The following is a 13,662-nucleotide window of genomic DNA, read 5'->3' on the forward strand; positions in this document are numbered from 1 at the left end:
TTCAAGAGCAATTAACATTTGATTTAGTCATCCTGCCAGGGAACACATACTCTGGGGATCACAATCAGCCCAGATCTAAGCTTTCATTTAAAGATTAAAAAGCCCTTCCTAATGCAGGAGTTCAGCATGAAGGGCAAGCCAGCAGCTTGAAGAGAGGGGCCCTTTCTCCTCCAGCAGCAGCAGCTGGGCAAGCCCTGCCCCTTGCAGATACTGGGGGTCCCTGCAGGAGAGGGCACAGGGTGCTGCTGTCCCCCAAACCTCACCGTGGGCTGCAGTCCCTTCCCCAGAGAGGAGGCGGCTGGGTTTCACATTACAGCACCTGTCCTACAATTCTTAAATGGTCCCCTGTGGAAAACCTTCATTAAGGCCAGAGCTGTTAGGGCTGGAGGCAACACGAGTGTTTTCAGTTCTCATCTTCCCCACAGGGATTCCTACAGGAATGAGGTAAGCCCTGAGATTTTGGGGACTTCTGAGGTAAAAAGGAGGAAGGGAAGGAAATGGCTTGTCAAAATAAAACACAGCCTCCCCCACCTCAGCAGGTTAAACAGAAAGAGAACTAAAGTCTGAAGATACTGAGGTGTTTTTTTTTTTCTTTGCTCATGATTACGGTACTGGAAGATGAGTACGGAGATCCTCACTAATGAGACATGAGTCACAAGCTGTGCTATTTTTAAATTCAGTCATTTTGTTAGGTAATGCCTGTCATGAAAGAAAACCAAACACCAACAAAGCACTTGTAATGAAAAAATAAACAAATATATTGAATTATTGCACTCCCAACTCACCCTCTTCTTCCCACTCCCCATCCTTCCACAATTCGAATGGAGCCTAGAGGATTTCCCCTCACGTTCAGTCCCCTGTCCTTCAGGGCTGGCAATTTCCATCCTGAATGAGGAGCTGCACGTAGAGCTGTGCAGACACACAGGGTGCAGGGACTGCCTGTGGGCTTTGGGGGGCCTCTGCTGAAGCCATCTCAGCCAGAGAAGATTCCTGAGCAAGGACCTCATGGACAAGAGCTGGGCTGTCCCCTGAGACAGCTCCTGCTTTTTGCAGCACAAATCTTTCTCTGCAAGGAATTACCAATAAAACCTTCCCAGAATCTTATAATTTTGCCAGCTCCATCGCAGAGTTACGAGGCTGACACCTTGCTGAAATGGGCAGGCATAAAGCACCAAAAAGTACTTGCAGAGTGTGTGCTGTTTTTGAAAGCTGGAAGGTATCCAGCAACTGAAGACCATAACTTTTGTTTGACCTACAGCCTTCCTTTAAGACAGGCATTTAATCTGAAGTCACTTGGCTCAAAAACTAAAGAATCCATATTTCCCAAGGTAAATTGTCCTTGCAGATTGTCATCTATTGGTAAAACTCACCGAACTGGAGTTTCCTCCCTGCTTTGAACTTCTTCAGAATTTTTCACCCCCCTAGATCTTGGAAAGAGCGAGAAGCATCCCGATCCCCATCTCCCTGTGTCTGGGCATAGCCAAAACAGTGCTGTTACACAGTGGGAGCCACGTGAACCGCTATCATGGGGAATAAGGTAGCCAGAAGGCATGGGAGGCCCCTAAGTATTCCCTTGTCAATACAGAGGCAGGCTTTTTCTAGCCTGGCTCTTTTGGCTGGCTCTCTCTGGCTGGCTTTTTCTAGCCAGCTCCTGCCCCATGGAGAAGCCCCAGCCCTGGTCCTAATCCACAGATGAAGCCTTGGAGCTGGCGTGCCCCACATCTTCTTCTTTACCTGTGGAGCAGGGAGCAGCATCGTGTAAAACTGCCTGGATACTAGTGGGGGGTCTCAACCCCTCTCTGCTGCCCTCTTCCCATGCAAAGACCCTGCCTGGAAAGCAGAGAGAGCTTCCGCCATCTCATTCTCAATCCAAATGTGAATAAAATCTGAAGCCTGCTCCACTGAATCTGCCAAAACTGCTGTAAAAAAATAAATTTGCAGATGCAGTGGTGACAAAATCCCAAGCCTGTCTAGCTGTGCTTACAGAGCTTGCTGCGTGCTCCTTCCAGAAAAGCAAGGGGCCAATGAATACACCCACGAAGGCATCAGCATGGCCCGTAGAGCAACTGCCGTGCCCTCTGCCCAGACCCTCCGTCAGTGACAGACAGATGGTGACCCAGGAGGGCAGAGAGCTGCTCCAAGGCGGTGGCACAAGGTCCTCCTCACCTGGCTGCTTCACGGTGAGGGTGGTGAGCCCGGAGAGGTCCTCTGCCCGCTTGTACCAGCGGTCGCTGGGGTCGAGGAGCCACTCCTCCACGCGGCAGTCGTACACCCCGCTGTCCCGCACGGTGGCGTTCTGGATGGAGAGCAGGTAGAGGCCCAGGGATGGGCTCTCCATGTGGATGCGGCCCCGCAGGTCCCCCAGCGCCGCCGGGTCCCCGTAGCGCAGCGTGCTCTGCCGGCTCAGCCGCGCCACGGCCTCCTTCTCCGGGTGTCCCGGCCGCCAGACGTACCACTCCACCGAGAGCTGCGACGAGGGGCTGGTCCGGCTGCTCACCTGGCACTCCAGGGTCACCCACTGGTTCTCCAGCACCGTGATGTTCCTGTGGGTCTGGTTCACCTGCAGGCGGTTATCTGCGGGGGAAGGCCGGGAGAAAGGCAGGGTGACTGAGGGATGCCAGGGGGCGCGTCTCCCCACGTGCACCTCCCTCGTAGATACTGTCCTGGGGTGTGATGAAAGAAAAGAGGAAGGGGAGGAAGGAAAAAAAAGCGAGGAAAAGAAAACAGGACTGGTGGGCCCGTTGAGGGCCTTCTGAAAATCTCAGGCTGGCAACCAACAAGGTTGCATTTGGCACGGAAAACTGGGAACCCCACGTTTCCTCATAGGACCCGGGGGATCCTAAGTGCACAAACATCTCGTGAAGGGAGGTCACATGTGAAGCTTTTCTCATTCTCCCCTTGGGGCAGGGCATGAGCCTGGTCACACCCCAACCAGTAAGCTCTCCTGCAGTGGGAAAAGGGGAAAAAAAACAAGGCAGAGAAGGGACAGTTGGTTATAGGGAACCACTACTGCAAAACGAGAAGTGGCACAAGGGCAAAGTCACACACGGTGTTTTGCTGCGTTGGGAATGTCCCTGGTTTTTGCTCAATAATTTCATTGATACTCTGGGGGTGATTGCAATCAGCTCTTTTAAGCGAAATGACGTGTGGTACACTCCTAATTCCTTCACAACCTCTTTCAAGGGGCACAGCGTGGACTTCCCTGGTACGGCCACACGAGTAAGCGACAGGCACCGTACTTCCCAGTGAGAAGTGGGCGATACAAAGGAGGGGAACAAATTGCAGCTCCCCCCTCCCTGACTGCCCCACAGCCATCTCGGGGATCTGCAGACGGAAACAAGCAGCTGGGACTGGCCATGAGCAATATGCTCTGGCCTGCTGCACTCCCTGCACAGCCAGGTGAATTTACTCTCCAGAATTAGGCACCTGGAGCAAGCAGGGGCTTCCTTGTGAAGTACTGATGTTCTGCATCAGCAGCATGCATGGGCTGCAGGCTGCTCTCAGGGACGGTCCTTGCCTCTGTGCCTCTCTGCATGGAATGAGGGCTGTGTCCCCAGCTTCTGGTGGCCACCTTCAGCTTCTCCAGCAGCCCATCTTTACCAGAGCTGTCCTCTGCCACGGAAACCACCACCAGAGCAGATTTCTCCTTTCCTGGCAGCCAGCTCCCCACCTCATTAAACTGATTACTCACATCTCATGTGCACAGCGCAAAGGGAAAAGAGGCAAGGCTCCCCACGCCTGCCAGGATACAGATGCAGAGTAAAATTAAACCATGTGCAAAACATAAAAATGCTTTCCCAGGCAAGCATACACCAGTTCTCCCTCATTAGGTTGCTAGTTGACACACTTTCTACGTGATGCTCTTGAGGATAAAGAAACCTGGCTCATTACAGCAGCCCTCCAGATAGAGGGGCACAGGCAGGGACCCTAAGATGGACACCAACCCAGTGTAGGTGGAGGAGGGTCACACTGAAGGAGGGGAAACGTCCCCCTGTGCAGGGATGTGCAGGCATGAGGATGCAAGGAGGGGGAGACAAGGCTGTAGTGGAAAGAAGAGTGGAGGATCCCTGCTGCCCCAGCAAAGCTCAGCAGATGTGCACAAGAGCCAGCGCCGAAAGGCCCCAGAGGACCCCACCAGCGCGGCGCGCGCTACCTGGCTGCTTGACGGTGACCTCGGTCCGCCCCGACACCTCCTCTGCCAGCTTGTACCAGGCGTGGTTGGGGCTGAGCAGCCACTCCTCCACGTGGCAGTAGTAGCTACCGCTGTCGCGGACCTCAGCCCGCTGGACCGTCAGGCTGAAGAGCCCTCCCGACGCCGAGCGCTCAAACTGCAGCCGGCCCCGCAGCCCCTCCTCCTCTGCGTAGGTGCCGTACTCGAAGGCCGAGCTGTGGGTGGTCTTCAGGATGAGCTTGCCGTCTGCGTCGGAGGGCTTGTGGACATACCACAGCACGGCGAAGTGCGAGTCGGGGCTGGTCTGGGACTTCACAGAGCAGTTGAGCGGGATGGGGCGGTTCTCCACCAGGGTGATGCTCCGCTTCGACTTGCTCACCTGCAGCTTGGTCACTGCCAGGGAGGAACGGAGGAAGGTGAGAAGAGGTGGATCACGGACATGGAGAAGAAACTCACCTGTTTGGGGGAGGACCAGAGAGCTCTCCCCCAGCTGCACATGTGGCCGCTCCTGCCTGGGTCCCACTTACAACAAACCGTCAGGACAAAAGCATTTAGATGTTCTCCTACCAAACCTGCTCTCCTTTTTCACTTCCCCTCTACTCCTGAATTTTCCCACCAGGTCCCTCAGTGAGGCACCTTCTTTTCCATAGTCTCTCCTTCAAAAGCCTCCCTTTCTTAATTCACTGTGGTCTAGAACACCAAACCTAGCGTGAAGGCTACCCCCAAACTCAGTTTCCCTCTCTCTTCAGCTGCAACCATCCTTTAGACACGAGTGCTTTTTTTCATAGTGAAATCATACAGCTTGCAGCATATACCAATGGGTTTTCGACCAGTTCCACAGAAAACCGTTTCCAGACAGAGTGGAATTAAATGAGACCCTACTGCTGTCACACCCCGGTGTGACACGCTACACACAGACATGCAATAGTTAGGGGAGCAGTCAAGGGCACGACTGGAAAAGAAGAATCCCCCTGGAGAGGACCAGCAGGGAACAAGCTCCGCTCCAGAAGCCAGGAGCTCTGGCTCCAGGGCCACCAAGGACGGCGTCACCTGGGAGAGCCCACAGCCAGGCCACCGCTCTCGGCTTCCCAAGCGTGACTGCAGCTCCCGCATGGGCAGCTGAGCGGTCACGCAGTGTTGAGGACGACATTAGCTCTTGTTACTGCGGGGAGAGGCAGACACCGGTCCCCAGTTTCTCCCTCCCTGCAGGAGCAGGAGGTAGAGCCTTCCCTTGCGTGTCTTCAGGCTGTGCCTGATGTGGCGAGCCCTGACCCACGGCACTGACACTTGCAGAGGAGGATGTGAAGCGCCCTCGTGTGATACTTGTACTAGAGGGAAGCCTGGCAGCTAAAGACCAGAAGAGAGGAGCTGCATCTGGCCAGAAACACTTTCCCTTTGAGCAGCCCTGCCACCACCTTCACCACTCCTACAGAGACCAGCAGCTCCTCCTGAACGTGAGGCTGTGGGAAGCGCAGATCTAGAAGGGATGAGCCGGAGGTGTGAGCGTGAAGGATGCTACATTACCCAGGACACCTGAGCACAGGCAGGAAAACAGGCTTCCCTGAATGGGGGCAATGCATGTGGGGGACCTGCACGCTGCTCCAACCCCTTCCTGCTGCGCCCTGTGGCACCAACACTCAGGCACAGCTTATAAAGAGCGTCCTGACAACACTTTGTGATGGTCTTCAACAGCCGAGAGGCAGAAGGTGTGTGCCGGTGCTGCTCTAGCCCCTCCTGTCCCGACCTCTCCAAGCTCCCCTGGTGCCTCACACAACTGCTTCCCCCTGAAAGGGAGCTGCTGGGCGAAGGTCTTCTGTGTACAATTTGCAAATCTCTTAAGGAAACCTACTGAGCGCCCTGGGCACCAGAGGCACGGCAGAAGCGCGGTGCTACAGGCGTGAAAGACTGAAACCTGCCAGGGAGCCGTGCAGATCCGCACCCTGGAAACCCAGCCCACGCATCCTCTGCTCGCAAGGAAGCGGCGCTGCCTCCTCTCTCCACCACGGCGAGGGCTCCTCGCTTTGTGTCGCGCCTCACTTCCAGTGTCCCTTGGGCGCCAGGGTCTCGGATGCCTGCCGGCACAAGCGATGCGTGAGGGAGCTAATGGGTACACGCAAAAAACATCAAATGGAAGGGAGAAACTCCCCCGACAGTGACACTTTCTGCTCCAGCACAGCATCTGAGATAGGCATCCTGGTAATGCATTACAAGTTCCCCTGGAGCCCACGTTGCCCATGACTTTAATCAGTATGCTAATAAAGCCTGGATGGCTGCGTTACGGGTATGGCACGCAGACAGCGCAGGGAGGGAAAGAGGGAAACAGTCCCTTGTTCTTCCTCTCTGGGGGACTTCAACTTAATGGGGAGATTTAGCATCATGCTGTCATATGTCTGCTGCACCCCCGCCCCCCAGGCACACTCCATCCCCTTTGTTTCACCCCAGGACAGCAGCCTCAGCTTCTGCACGCACGCTCATCCCACCTCCTTGGCTCGCTGTCGGCTAAGAAAGGTTATTTCAAGCATTAATCAATCTTCTGAGTCCCCGAGAGATGAGCCAATAAAGGGGAAGGTGATTCTCACGCAGTTTCCTTTCTCCCCCCAGCCCCCTTTCCAAACAGTTTATTTTTAATTGGCACTGGATTATTTTCTGCAACCGTTCCTAAGGAAACCTCTGTTACTATAGCAACTGTGTATGTTAAGTCAGTAGCCCTATATCTATTAAAATGCAGCATATACACACGCCGCGTGCGGCGGGGTCGCTCCGCATCCACGCGCGCGCTGTCAGGGCGTGCACGGACGGGAGCTGCTGGGACCGCGCTCTTCCCACCTCGCAGCACCACCAGGAGAGGGAAAGGAGGATTTTTTATGTGGGGGTGAGTGTGATGGGGAAGAATTCTTCCCAGCTCTGTCAACAATGAGATCCTAAATTCCACGCTCGCACCCCAGCCCCCAAAGTCTTCCCACAGGCAGCGTTTGGGAATTTGTGGTACCACAACGTCCCCGCATGCCCAGAGTCCCCCAAACCCCCACAAGATGATCGCTTCTGCAGCTGCTCCCGTCGGGACGGCAGGCCCTGCAGGGGACTACAGGTCTTCCCTCTGCCAGACTGCACGCGCTTGCACAGATTCGTAACACCGTGTGGAGCTTTGCCTAGATTAGAGTTATCAGTTGTGTATAACGACACCCCTGCCAACGTGCCTCTCATCGAACGTGACTCATTTGCCTAATTGAGACATTCCACGGGAGATGCAAGAGCAGGTTTTGTACCCTCCCAGCATCAGACAGGACATCCCCAGCCTTTTCCTATCTGCGAACACCAAAAGCTTTCCCACCCAGGTGCCCACATCCTACACAGCGAACGCGCACCTCCCAGTGCCAGCCTGCCTCTTCCTCGTTCCCTTCCGCAGGTCCCTGAGGAACAACTCACTGCTTTCACAGACCACAGGCTGCAAACCGCTGGCTCAGAACCGCCATGGCACGCGGGTTGCCTCGGAGCAGCCGCTCCGTTGGGCTGCAGGTTGGCGTGCTCGCTAATGCAGTTAGGATGCAGGAAGCTCCACGGGGCTGCTGACACTTCTGCTATCCCACGGGAGCGGAGGAGGTGGGACCACCAGCCACCATTCACGGGTATGCAACTGATCCAAAAGGCTCAACTGGCACTCAGGAATGGAGATTTAAAAGAAAAAAAATAATTCTGAAGTTAGTGGGCCAGGGCTACAGTACAATACAACACCACAAAGTCCAGCTCTTTCTTTCATCTCAGTGGTTAAGACCTCTCCAAGGTAAAGCGTCTCACCACACTCCGTGTGACTTGCCAGGTCATGTTTAAAGACGCCTGCATGACATGGAAATTACTGCAGTTGCTGGTGCATGAGTGGGACTGCAAGACTGACATCCCAGGCACCCAGCCAGCCAAAACTTGCCCTCCTGACACAGGGAAACTCCCTTTCCTGGCTCGGGGACGTGTCTGGGCCTCCACACGCGGAGCTGATGCAGCCTGCCCCGCGGCTGTGGTGCGCCAGGGCAGGGCTGCTCCAGCGCTGCCGAGCAGCAGAGGCGGTGGGTGCAGCCACAGGAGCAGGCAGGGTTACACGGCGTCTTCTGCTGCGCTGGCAGGAGGCTGATGTTCTCTTAACAGCTTCCCAAACATCTGCTTGGGGAGGAAAACAGGTGCATGTGTCGAGGTGAAGTTACCGTGCCTATCGTCTGCAAGCCATAATCCTTTGCCACGATGTCTCCCGGCTCCCCGGAGGGTGCCAGTAAAGAGGATATCATACCGTGACGTGCTGTAATTGGCCCTACATAGGCTGTTAAGGCTCTCAATTTACACTGGCAACAGGTCACAGTTACAACCCTCATATTTTTCTTAAACCAGCCCCGTCTCCTTGCCCAGCCATATGACCTGGCTGAAGAGCGGGCGCGTGTTGAGTTCTGCAACATGGCTGGTGCCCTGCTGGCAGCGCCGGGACTGAAAACATCAGCTCTCTGATGGCACGGAGACATAAAAGCTCTCCTGCACCAGTGCAGGCGTCCCACTGTGCCTGCTGGAGGAGCAACGGGAGGCTAAACGGGCGATGCCTCATGCTGGAGCTGGGCCAGGAGGCAGGGAAGTTACTTCCCTGCTTGGGTGGAGAGGCTGGCGAAGGTGCGAGGTGTCCACAGCACGTCTGTACGCTCAGCAGACATCTCGCTTCATGCGGCATCCTCCAGCATCACAGTCTCCCCTGCATTAACTCCCCGGCTGAGAAACACGTCCCTGTTAATTTGCAGGGACAGACATCGCCTCGGGATGCCTGGTCCTGAAAGCTCACACCTGTGGGCTGGGGGGCCAGATCTGGCCCACCTGAGAACCACAGCAGGCCACGACATGGCCAGGTACTCCGCAGGCCGGTAGGTATGGAAGGGGATTTCTACACACGACGAAGCAGGCAGGCAGTCTCCTCAAGCCAGGTATTTGATAAGCACGGTTACACAAATATTAGGGGGGGGAGGGACACGAGTCAGCAGCGAAGGAGCGCAGAAGCAGCGGCACGATTCGCAGCTCTTCTGCTGACTCCCTGCAGCGGTAAAGCCGCTTGGCTCCCTCGTCTCTGTTCCCTAATCATCAGGCTGGGGTTACAACACTCACCTTTATTAAAGCACTTCGCAATCTATGGCTTAAGATGCTCTGATAAAAAGGTGCTCTCAGACTTTTTACATCATCTTCCCTTGTAGGCGTCAAGAAAATGTAAGAGCAGCCCTCCGATAAGGGTTCACTTCCCACATGGGAAGCACAGTTACCAAATTATGGGAACGGCTCTACTCAGTTGTAGCTAAAGATAGCTTCATCAGTAAAAAACCCATACGAAATCCAATGTGCCCCCCTGCTGTGTAGGAGGAGGGGGCTGCCAGCCAGAGGACGACCGAGCTCTGTACACCCCTGGGAAGCTGCCATGGGGCAGAAGGGGTGGGCACAAAGACAGCCAGAAGCAGACCACAGAGCCCCCAGGGAGCCCCATCACGAGTACAGGGAGGCGGCGAGGGCTGCCGCCGTGTCCCACTTTGGAGACTGACACCCCCTGGGGAGCACTCCTCCAGAAGACGTGCTCTCCTGGAGAGACCTGGTGACGTATTACACAGCTTTCCCAGGGACTGCCCTACTTGTAAAAGCCTCCGCTGGGATCTTGCTGTCTTGAGGTGAGGGAGGTGGGGACAGGAGAAACGGGGACACCGCAGTGCGAGCCCACGCACGGTTTGACACCAGGGATGGTGCCTAACAGGTCCATCAGGAGAGACCCATTTCCACGACCCGAGACGATGCTTACGCACAGGACCTGCATCTCTGCCCGGCACCCTCGGCTTCAGACACCCCTCGCCTCTGAGGGCACCGGCCAGGCTTTTGGCACAGCCTCAGCTGACGCCCCAACCCTGCAGTCACAACGGCCGCGCACCCTCAGGTGCCTCGTCATTTCCCCGAAAGCACCCAGTGACCTAATTCCTGTTTGCCTCGGCTTCAGGAGACCTGTATGCAGGTCACTGCTCTGCCGCAGGCTGAGACATGTGTGAACGCTCGGCACCTCTGCTACCTCCTCCATAAAACACGGATCAAGAGCCTCCTCCGCCTCCGCAAGTGTTGCAAGGACACGCGCGCTAATGACGGTTGGGAACTGCGGCGATGGGAGCGGAGCAAGCACAAGCCGGCCTCCTGACTCAGCGCGATGAGGGACGGGTGCCTTGAGTTTCCTTGGAAAAGGAGCACACAAAAGGGTGAGACGTGGGAACTGGAAGGGGTGGCCCATTCCTCTGGTCCCTCTCTGCTCCGCAAGGCGTTCACAGGAGGGAGGAAGATGAGAGGCTCCGAGGAGGAGCTTGCTCAGCAGGCTTAAGCGTTGTGCAGAAATCACCGCAAAGCAAAGACAAAAGACTTGGAGCGCCAGCACGGCCTCCCCAGGGAGGCCAGGAACATGGCAGCACAGCTCCCGACTCCTGTTATTCTCTTTTAATAGAACACAATCCCTACTGAAACTGGATTAGCGAGGTTGCAAATTGCATTAGCCAACATGGGCCGCTGCTGGTGCAACAGGAGCAGGAGAATGGGAAATAGCATTAGACTTTGCCTGCCATTATTACTGCCATTATTAACTTGTCACTTTACTGTAGTGTTCCTATAACAATGAATTATTGCCTGCAAACAGGCTGACATGATCGAATTACTGGGAGAGCAGCTCTATGGAAAGGAGAGACAATGTTAACCCTTTCTGGAGGAACATTTGGGTGCTGCCCCCTCCCAGGCAGGCAGATAAAAAAGCCAAGGCTTGGACTTTGAACACCACACTGCCATTTTCCTCCTGCGTTCCGCTAGTTTCATAGCAATGCCAGAAGTTTCTGCAGCTCCCGGGTGGCCCAGGTTCTCATTTCAGGTGGGCTGCACATACAAATCGAAGGAGCTTTGTGTGTGTCTGCAACAGAGAGGGAGAACCACAGCTGGAGCTCACCTACCTTCGCATCTGGAGGTGGCTGTGCTGGCCCGGAGCAGCTAGCAAACTACCAGGTAACAAAGCGGTCGGTGCCTTGATGCAGCATGCACGTGTGACCTAGAAAGTCTCTTTAAAACCCAAGAGCTGTACACCTGCAAGCATAAATGGAGCAGGCCATGCAGGGACGGAGGAGGCTGGGAAGCCAGCAGCTCCGAGGTGCGGCCATGGCTAACCCAGGGACCAGGGGCTGGGACACGGCCACTGGTCTGCCAGAGCCTGGGGCAAGACCCCGCCGCAACAGCTTCTCTGAGATACCAAGGCTCCCTGAAGGACAGCAAGGGCTCAGGGACAACTTACCTTGAAGAAATAGAAACAAACACAAAGACACCCCAAACGAAAACGCCCCGCAACCCTAGAATCAGAAACCTTCCTGTCAAACCCTGAAATAATTGTAAAAGTTCTGCAGGAGACGCAGGGGGAGGGAGTAAAAGACTCCCAGCATGAGTTGTGCTTGCTGTCAGAGAACAATATACGGCTCACTGATCACTTGTAAATTAAAATATGGAGATAGGATCTCTGGAAGATAAATTCAGTACCAAGCTACAGCCGCCGAGGATAAGGAAAGAAGAAAATAACACATGGAGATATTTAATCAATCCTTCATCAGAAAGATTTCAAACAAAAGAGTGCTACGTCAATTAGGAAAAAAAGTAATTAAATGTACCCAAAGAGCAAGTTACAACACATATGGCAGCACCACACACAAATTCCCCCTGTCATTCTGGAGTCTGGCTATTAAAGACCTAACTTCCTTACAGGGTGTCAGAAAGATACTTGAAAAGTTTGCAGAGGTGCATGCTAGTGTAGAGCTGTTCCCTTTAACTGTGACTATACTTTGTCTTTTTGGTGCTCACTATATTTACCTGTGTAGTTTCAGAGGCCACTGCTGAAAAGCTGGCTGCTATGCACTGTGAGATGAGGTGCTGAGGGTGGTATGAAATGCTGTTTTCTTGCTACCCAGACAGCAAGCCCCCCAGGCAGACCTCCTGTAGGATTTGTGAGGTCTTTTGGATGCTGCCTGCGCCAGCGCTGCTAGTCCCAAGCTGTCAGTGCTGCCCTCTGTGCAAAAATACAGTCCCCTGGGGAGGGCCCAACTTAATCCATCCAAGAGCTCACTCACCTTTAACTGTTTCTTTTCACTGTGTTCATTCTCTGCGGGGGGATCACAGCAGGGCTGACGCTGGCACAAGGAATGGGACAGGACCGTGCAGCCAGCAGTAACAGCCGGGGCTGAGGATCACCTCTGTCTGCACAATAAGTGCTAGATCAGCTCCACCTGCCTTGTGAGACCCAAACTCGTGATTCATGGGTTCATGATGCTGCTGCCTCCATGAGCTAACTGGAGAACCCATCTTCCCATCAGGGGAAGTTCAGGAAAAACACTCGTATAGAAATTGCCCTTAAATGTTCTGCTGACATTAGCTTCACGAGGTAAAATTGCCACTAGAAAAAACGGATAGCATTATTTTACTGAAGTTGCTTCCTTTACACAGGGATTGCTGCACCACTTGGCTACGCAGGTGGCTGCCACGTCAAAGAGAAAAGCTGCTGGGAAGCCTCCGGCTGTGTACCACCAGCAGAAGACACCCCCAGTCCATCAGTTGAACCAACACTCAGGAAGGCTAAAGGCAGGGGATTTGTAGTGATTGGGGCTGGGCCATCTCTGGCTGCTCAGCAGTGTCCTCTCAGCTTTAGAGGCAGGCAATGTCCATGTACTGCTTACTGAAGACTATTTTAGTCCAAGGAGAGCAAAGAGGGAATCAAGGAGAAGCTAAAGAGTGTGGGGAGAAGACATTCAAAACAACATCGAAGAAGCTGTGTGCGCAGACTGCGAACAGGCTGACATTCTGCTTCTGTATATGCATCCTGCAAGTGGGAGCAGAAGACCACTCACAAGGTATCAAAGAGAGAAACAGAGACTGCGTATTCTGCATACAGCCTGGGTCTCCTGACATTGTGTGGGGGATGAGAAGCAAAAATCCCAGCAGTAAGATCAACGGGCGCACACACAGCAGGCTGAGCAGGGTTAGGGTCAGAGGTGGAGGAAGCAAACCCACGCGTGCCAACCGGGGAAGAAAAAGGGGACCAGACGGGTCGCTAATGCAGGTCTGTGCAAAGGCACAGCGCCGGGTCACGCACCACTGGAAGCCGACAGGGAAGAGCAGCAGCTCTGCGGCAGGACAGCAGGTCTCACCCGCGGGTGATGGAGGGGAAGGAGCGAGTCTCTGAGCACCCAGGGGAGAGGAGACTGCTCCGCGCAGCAGTGGCGGCTGCTGATGAGCAGCCTCCTGTCCCTGCTGAGCGCTTCTTGAACTCCTTCATCACTCAAGCAAGAGCACAGCTATATGCCAGATGGAGCAGAAGGCTTTAAAGCAGGGAAGCAGCGCTATTCTACAGAGCAAAGCCACCCTGAGATCACGCAAGCAGCAAACTTGAGATAAGTTTCCAGACTTCACTTGTGTAAGGAAGTTTCCAG

General features: G+C 54.5%; 1 protein-coding gene across 3 annotated transcripts in view; it reads right to left on the reverse strand.

Annotated features, from left to right (window-relative positions):
• IGSF3 (immunoglobulin superfamily member 3) overlaps positions 1 to 13,662 on the reverse strand; it is an 86,756-nt gene that overhangs the window by 4,567 nt on the left and 68,527 nt on the right. For all 3 annotated transcript variants that reach the window (XM_048071570.2, XM_067001642.1, XM_067001641.1), the window contains 2 exons: positions 4,154 to 4,564; positions 2,167 to 2,574 (listed from right to left, as the gene is read on the reverse strand). In XM_048071570.2, the coding sequence (XP_047927527.1) occupies positions 2,167 to 2,574; positions 4,154 to 4,564 (819 nt within the window). The remainder of the gene's footprint in view (positions 1 to 2,166; positions 2,575 to 4,153; positions 4,565 to 13,662) is intronic.

Source organism: Anser cygnoides, chromosome 1, assembly GCF_040182565.1.
Source record: "Anser cygnoides isolate HZ-2024a breed goose chromosome 1, Taihu_goose_T2T_genome, whole genome shotgun sequence".
NCBI lineage: Eukaryota > Metazoa > Chordata > Aves > Anseriformes > Anatidae > Anser > Anser cygnoides.